This window comes from Oreochromis niloticus, linkage group LG17, assembly GCF_001858045.2.
Source record: "Oreochromis niloticus isolate F11D_XX linkage group LG17, O_niloticus_UMD_NMBU, whole genome shotgun sequence".
Classification (NCBI taxonomy): domain Eukaryota; kingdom Metazoa; phylum Chordata; class Actinopteri; order Cichliformes; family Cichlidae; genus Oreochromis; species Oreochromis niloticus.
Window position 1 is genome coordinate 4,477,626 of NC_031981.2, and position 8,246 is coordinate 4,485,871.

The 8,246-nt window shown below is 37.9% G+C and overlaps 1 protein-coding gene across 1 annotated transcript; it reads right to left on the minus strand.

Moving 5' to 3' along the window:
• Positions 1 to 628: 628 nt before the first annotated feature.
• Positions 629 to 4,760, minus strand: iapp (islet amyloid polypeptide). Its single transcript, XM_003445137.5, has 4 exons — positions 3,173 to 4,760; positions 1,855 to 1,951; positions 1,484 to 1,624; positions 629 to 1,392 (listed from the first exon to the last, which is right to left on the minus strand). Exons 2-4 carry the CDS (start codon positions 1,932 to 1,934, stop codon positions 1,218 to 1,220), a joined length of 396 nt encoding a protein of 131 aa, XP_003445185.1. The 5' UTR covers positions 1,935 to 1,951; positions 3,173 to 4,760; the 3' UTR covers positions 629 to 1,217.
• Between the last annotated feature and the right edge of the window lie 3,486 nt (positions 4,761 to 8,246).

Below are 8,246 nucleotides of genomic sequence, written 5' to 3' on the forward strand. Positions count from 1 at the left end.
TGTTTCCAGAAACTTGTTGAATATCTTCCATGAAGAATTAAGAGTGTCCTGAAAACAAAAGTGGCTCTTATGAGGGACTAGGAAGGTGTAGATTATACGGTGGCTGGTGAGTTTATAGCACGCCACTTCAGGTAGTTTTTGGATGTTGTAGGGTGCATCGTCTTCATGGCATTGATGTGCAAAGTTGGTTTGATATAAGTCATTTTCAGGCACTGAAAATGACTTAAAGAAAATGGCACCTCATAAGCTTCTGCATTTCATAATACCAGGAAGTCAGACTAAGTATTAAAAGTCCCTCAGAACATCCAACTGCTTCCCCCCTGTTTTGTGTCTTGAGCTTATTATTTGCTTGCATCAGCTACATATAGTACTTCTTTGTTTTACAGAAATGAAAGTGGTGTTTATCTCATCTAGCAAGAAAGTGAACGAGTCTTATTCTCAAAACACGGAACCATCGTTTGTTTGTGACGAGAGTGAAATATGAGATGAATAATCAGCATTTCCTCCGAGTTTCTTTGGCTGTTGTGTTCCTCATAAAAGCTTGACGTTATGGCAGACGTGAGTTGCTTATTTCTTGGTGTTATGGAGCTGGGTGAATTAATGAGCTGCGTGAAATAGGATGGCTACTTCATTTTCAAGTTTATTCCAGTGGCAATGCAACTTTCAGAGTTTGCTTATAATCAAAGTGAAATAATTTTATTTGATTTAATGGACATCTCCTGAAAGAAAACGTGTTCTGTACTCATCAGATGGATGCTAACAGCTCACAGCTCCTGCGTGCAGCTCTAATACAATAATGTGGCTTAAAACTCATAAAGGTTTTAAAAAATATAAATATATTTTTTTACAATTTTATTATCAAAACAACAAATAACATTTATTTTATATTGCTTTACATGTTTTTTCCTTTATTTTATTTCCCATGAATTACTTTAACGTTTGGTTGTTTTTTATTATTATTATTCCCATCATGCCATTGTGCAACAGTGTTAACATATGAAGCCACAACACACAAAAAGGCAGAAAAAAATATACAGTGATGTTTTAAATCAAAGGCACTGTTTCTTAAGTTAAGAAAGTAATCAAGAAAAGTCTGTGATCATTGCCATCATTGCCATCGTTATTTATGTCATTCTCACAATCATTGTTACATGATTGGTTATATCATCAGAGCTGTGAGGATTGCTGCAACTGCTGTGGAGTCTCCTCAGTTGGCACTAGAGATTCACGTAGCCTGAAGGCTCCAGTAGGTCTCTCTTGCCATAGGTGGCAGATCCCACATTGGTTGGTGCGTACACAGTACCAATAGTGTTACTGGAGCGGACCAGGAAGTCTGCTAGCCTCTGGGTGACACAGGTAGCTGTGTTGCACTTTCTCTTCTCTATATGGTGACTAAGAAAAGCACAGATATTAAGAAACACCACAAAAAAAACTCGTAGCTTTTTCAACCTTTTTTAATGAAATCAAGCAATAATGCTGCTACCTGTTCATAGCTGTGAGCCCCCTTCGTGGCCGTGTACCCACGAGGCTGAGAAACGGGTTGGAGATTAGCCCGGGAAGCAACCAGGCTTCGCTATCTGGGAGATCGCTTTCCTGCTCGCTGGATGAGCTGGGACTGAAGTACCTGAATCACAGAGGACAAAGGGCCAAACCATTTAACACTGATGATACGCTCTTGAAGACATCCACAACTCCCGAGAACAAGGAGAGAAAGTGGCCACTTAGCTCCAGCCCCACTTCTCCCTGCACAGTGAAACACTTTCCCCACAAATGAGCTCAGTTGGTTTCCATCTTTGATTATCAACATTTGAGCCAAATGAAAGCCGGCTCTCTGCTTTGAATGTGTTGGCTTACCTATAGCTTGGGGCAGCGGTGATGCAGTGCAGCAGCACAAGCAGCATGAGAAGAAGCACAGGCACCCTGAGGTGATACATGCTGTAAGCGTGATTACCTGCACAAACACAACAGGGGTTACATCTGTTTATTGGGATTCAGGGAAAACCAGTGAGACGTGTGATAGTTTTGTCTGACTCCCAACAAATTAGGTACATCATCAATATAGATGTCAGGGTTTAACATAAATGTTAAACTATGTAAATTATATTTGAAAAAAATGCAATAAAGTTATAGTTAGATTGTCAAAAATGTATTTTTTTTTTAATCTTTGAAATAGTTTTAAAAGCAATTAAATCCATGGTATTGACTCGTCTGATACTGGGATTTTTCCACCACAAAATGGAGCAAGCTGACATTTTCAAGGAGGAGCAGTCTGGAAAAAAAAGCTTGTTGTTCCTGAAAATGCTGACATTATTTCAACTTCAGCAATGTGCAGCGCAATAATTAGAATATAGTTGCTTTTAAATGCAAATCTGAAGGGACACTTGAGCTGACTTTGCAAAAACAGTATGGGATGGATTCATTTAGGCACAGAATTTTACTTCAACTAGGACAGTACATTTGCCAGTACTGGTTTCTTAAAGGTAATTTAATGGGACTGGCTATAAATGTTGAACATGCACACATCATTTTATTCACAGGGAATATATTTTAAATATATAAGCATGTCCTGGCCATGTGGATTTTTAGTATAGGGTGGAATATTTTTAAAATTTGATTTGGAAGTAAAAGTAATTAAGAATATATTATTTTGTAATATATATCCCAATTTGCTGAGTAGCTTAAATATTAGATTATAATTACATAATTTCATTACTAATTAATCAGCTGCATATGCTTTCAAATGATGACAAAGTCTTTTATTGTGTTAGTTGTATGAAAATAGTAGCAGCAGTCTCATTGTTACATCTGCTCACAGAACCACACAAAATATTTTTTAAATATATAGTTTGTTTTTTTTCTCTTTTTGTACATTTCAGTCTTAGTTATATTTCCACTTCACTACACAGAATCATCTAACTTAATGTAGATTTCATCTACACATTTCCATGTGCTCTATGTGAATTTAAATCTTTTACTTAACCCTCTAACCTCTCTTTTACTTACTTAAAAAAATATGCAAGAAATAGACTTACTAAAATATTCCCTTTAAAGAAAAATGTTACTATACAAACTCAGATAAATGTCTGTTTCTTCTAGCACCTCATTAACAACTATAACTGAAACCTGTGGGGGGAAAAAGACATCCAAGCAATAGGAAAGACAAAATACTCACTTTCTGTTGTCTTGGCTAGATCCCAGTCTGCTACTGGAGCTCTCCAAGGTTTGTCAGACTGTCACACAAGCCGACTCCAACAGTTATAGGCTCTCTGCTCAAACCACTTGTGACATCAGCTCTCTCCAAATATAGCCTTGCATTTTCATCTACAAAAGGGTGGGGTGGGGAATTAAGCGGGTCTTATACATGTCATATAACACTCAGTTCTACCGTAATGTACACTCTTTAATATTCACATGAGCAGAATTAAAAAAAAGAACGAAAGACAATCGCAGTACACGCAGACACAAACACACGCACGTCTGCGTACGTCACCATCCTCATCATCACAGTCGTCACTATTGTCATCAGCTGCCGTGATGGGACTGACCTGCCATAAACCCACACCAGGGAGAAGAACACTGTCAGGCTGTCTTCCTATTTACCTTGAGACACTTAGTGAACTTTTACTGTAGGTCACCAAACTCTGGCCTTAGCGCCTTCCTCTGGGCTTCAACGATGATGAATAAAACATGTGAAGATGAATTATCATCAATAATAAATGGTGCCTCATTATTTTGATGGGACGTGTCACAAGCAACACAGTATTAATTAATGAATTGATGGTAAAATTTGAGACACTTTAGAAGCACGCGACCCAGCAGTGTGACAAGTTGAAAACTAGACTAGTAGTCTCATCTTCTTATTTAGTTTCCTGAAGACTTTATAAGCAAATATTAAGTTGTTTTCTATGAAGTAAACAATATGCGTCGCTTGGAATCCAAGAGGTAATTGATCTAGGTTTTATTTACTGAGATAAAAACCCAACAAGAGAGATTGCTCTCTGACTTGTGCGCTTAATCGCCACATCTAAAGAGAAAAGGTGTGTTTAACAACTACAAGACTTTTTGAACAATGTCCTTTGGGCAAATGAGACCAAAGCGGAGCTGTTTGGCCGTACTGCACAGCACCGTGTTTGGTGAAAACCAAACACAGCATATCAGCACAAACACCTCATACCGGCTGTCAAGCATGGCGGTGGAGGAGTGATGATATGGGCTTGTTTTACAGCCACATAACCTGGGCACCTTGCTGTCACTCACTTGACCAGGAACTCATGTATACAGAAATATTCTAGAGTCAAATATGAGTTTTGCAACAGGACAATAAATCTACAACAGAGTCAATGAACGTGTTGCAATGGTTGAGTCAAAGTCCAGACCTCAACCTGACTGAAATGCTGTGGCGGGACCTTAAGAGAGCTGTGCAAAAATGAATGCCTGCAAAACTCAATGAACGGAAACAACATTGCACAGAAGAGTGAGCCAAAATTCCTCCACAAGAATGTGAGAAACTGATAAAGTCACACAGATAATGATTACTTCAAGTTATTGCTGCTAAAGGTGGTTCTAAAAGCTACTGAATGATAAGGTGCACTTAGACAAATAGCATAGTGTGATAAATTACCTATCTACAATCAGGGAATATCAGCCTCCCTTTGAACTGATAATCATGTTATTAAGTAATGTGTAATGTAATATCTATGATAAATCTGTACATAGAGTATGTTTTAATATAACACACACACATTTATATAAATCTACAGAAAAGAAGCAGCAAATACAAATAGACAATCCTGATGAGCTGTGGTTTTCACAGCAAGATATCTCATAAAAATGTAATCATAAAACATTGCAAGAAAAAAAACCCCCCATCAGTTTCACAACAACACAGTGCATGACTCTTAATGTCATAGTTATTGTTACTGGTGAGCCAAAGAGAGCATCCTACCATCTCACTGGGGAGATGCCAGCACAGGCAGCAGGCTGCTGGTAAGTGCTAGTGGTTTTCACTGCAGATTGAGCTAACAGACATATAGTGCACTCTTAATGGACATATAACACCCCCAAACCCACTGCGGTCCGATGAACACCTCCCCGTGTTTCCTGTAAGCTTCAAAAAAAACAAAAAAAACAGAAGGTAACTGCAGAGACAGTGACAGGATATTTTTCTGATTCCACTGCAGCTACATGGGTTTTTATTATTTGCTAGCACGATATCAGCTCAAAGTTTCAAAGTTGTGACTGATTTATTTACATTAACGCGTAATCACGTGAGAGTCCGAAAACAATTACTTGATTTAACTATATACCAGAGATTTTGTGCCTCAGGACTTTTGGTAAACATTGAATCAAGTCATGTCATCATGTGGTGGCTTGGATTAATATTGTACATGCGAGAAGTCCAACGTTACAGTTCGATTTAGCACAAAAACAAAGCTCACACAAAACCAAGTGAACCTTCACCAGCTTCATCAAATCCTGTTTAATCCGGTTTTTATCCCTTTCACTTTTAGTGCAGAGATTTGAGCTTGTAAGCATCAATAAATATGGTCAGCATGGTTCATTAGTATTCTTGTAGCACTGATTCTACGTGGGATGAAACCTCACCGGAGAATCATTCGAACGTAAGCAAGGAGTGCCAGCAGCGCAGTGCTATGGCTTGTTTGCATTGAGAGCATCGACGCCTGGAAATGTTTCTGTGTTTGTAGTTAACTACTGTCACATGGGCACTTTTGCCATTGCATTACCTAATTGGTGTAGGAAAACTATTTGGTCACATGATTTCATCACTTTTGTTTATTCGAGGGAGGAGCACTCACACATGAAACCTGTGTGTGTCAACTCTTTGGCCCGTGATGCATCCACAGATAAAAATAAACACTTGACGTCACCAACATCTACCTCTACATGGAAACAAAATAGCATGTTTTTTGAATTAATTGCATTAATGACATCTTAGTCAGGAAGGTGTTTTGTTTTGTTGTTTTATGAATGCATTTTTACCTTCCTACTAAATATCTCTTGTACATCAAGCAGTCAAGCAGTTACGATTCTGGTGTTTTCTTTCCTCTTGTACAGCGTGCATAGGTGCAGAGAAACCCTCGTATTTCATGGTATTTGTAAAAAAGACATTGTTCTCCTCTGCTAATGAGAAGAAACATACTTTAAGACATACTTCTGTGTGCAAAACAAGTCCTCAATTTTGCCTAAACTTAAATCTGATTAGGAATTGTTGTTCAAAAGACCAAATGTAACATGAAAGATTCAGGCTTAGGGACAAAACCTGCTGAGGATCTGCACCTAAAAATACTTTTATTTTCTCCTGCTGCCCAGAGCTTAACAGCAAACGCTGGTTGTACATTTCACACAACTCTTAACACGGCAACTCTCTCTCACACCTCTCTGGAGTATTTGTTCTTTTCAACCTTTTTCCACCTGTCGCAAAATCAAGCACACAGATTTTTACACTGGTCAAAACAGCTGGTGAAAACAAAGACACATTTAGCACATTTGTGATCTAGTCTTTTGTACTTCACCTTGATGTTTGAGCCTCACTGTACAGTCTAAAAATACCCCCCACCATAAAACGTATCAATATTCCTGATCTTGTTTGGCATGTTTTTCATCTCATCATGTTTTCATATGATAAATGATCTCCACTGCAGGCATTCCAGTTTAGCATCCAGACTCTTCTACTATGAAGCCATGCTACTGAAACAAATGCAGTATGCAGTTTAGAATTGGTCTTAGGGTTAAAAATATATTCCTCTAAAACTTTTTCAACATTCATGGCACATTTCCACATGTTGTGTCATGTTCTGATTCCTCCTGAATGATGAGTCTCCTTTTCAGTCTGGAGTATTTGGCCTCCATGTTTTCCAAAAACTATTTCAAAGGTCGGTCTGTCTCAGCACAGAACAGTTTTCCACTTTGCCTCAGTCCATTTTATATGAGCTTTGGTCCACAGACAACAGCCATGTTTCTGGATCATGTTCACTTATGTATTCTTTTGTGCATGATAGGGCTGTATTTCTGGATGGCACGGTGGAATTGTTTCTAAGCCTATGCAGTGATCATGCCTCTTTTTAATGCAGTGCCACTTGAAGATCACAGGCACCTGATTTTTTTTTCAGGCTTGTCCTAAAGTCCTCACAGTTTCATGTTGAGAAAAAATATTCTGAAATTGCTGCAGAATCTGAAGATACTCTTTCTTTGTTTTGTTGCCACCAAATTCAAAATGACCTAACATTTTTGTGGTTTATGGAATTTGCAAATCATTGCATTCTGTTTTGATTTACATTTTAAATGTCCTAACCTTTTGGAACTGGGATTGTATATAGAAGATAACTTTATATTATCTATAAAAAAGGGAAAGGGAACTGTGGTTCCCTGAGGTTTTTCACATTTTTCAGGCAAATACTTACTACTTACCAGCCCAGCTGTAAAAAAAACTTGAAAGAACGTGACACAAACCAGAAATGGAGATGGACTGCCTTCAAAGTAAACGTTGTGCCTCAGGGCTTTTACTTTGAAGGCAAACTATCTGAATGTGATGCCGCCATGGCCAAACGTTTCACAATTTCATTGCATCTCATAGACTGCATTTATAGACAAATGCATTCCATTCAAAGTCTGTACTGTGTATACATGAGATCTGCTTAATGAATGCAAAAATAATTCTAGTCATGCAAACATCCATTTATTTACACAAAAGAACAATTTTTTTTCAAGAAGTTGAACTAATCTATAATATTTTTCATTCTGGGACCTCGCAAAGCGGTCATGTGATCAAATACATATATCAGCCAATATTTTAAATCGTTGGTCAGTCTTTCCACTCAGCACAACTCCATTTTTGTTCCAGAGACTGTTTCTACAAATGTGGAAATGGGACCACTGGTAGCGCTCTTTCTTCACAGGATTAAGTGTAATATAACCAGTGTTGGGTAAAATTACTTTTAAAAATAACATGTAAAACTAAAAGATTACTGGGTATAAAAAGTAATCAGTTACATTAAAGCATTACCTAAAAAAATAAAAACAAAAAATAAAACCCCTTTTGCATACAGCATGCTGGTTATACGTCCAGAGGGCTTGTAGTCTACTGTACTTATACTTTTGACTGTACTGACTTTACTTCATTGATTAGCATGTTGACAGCATCATCTTCAGTTCCACAGAACCAGCATCAAGCTTGTTAATTTCTCTTGTAGAGCAAGCTGTAGTTGAACTAAAAGCTAGCTGTGTCA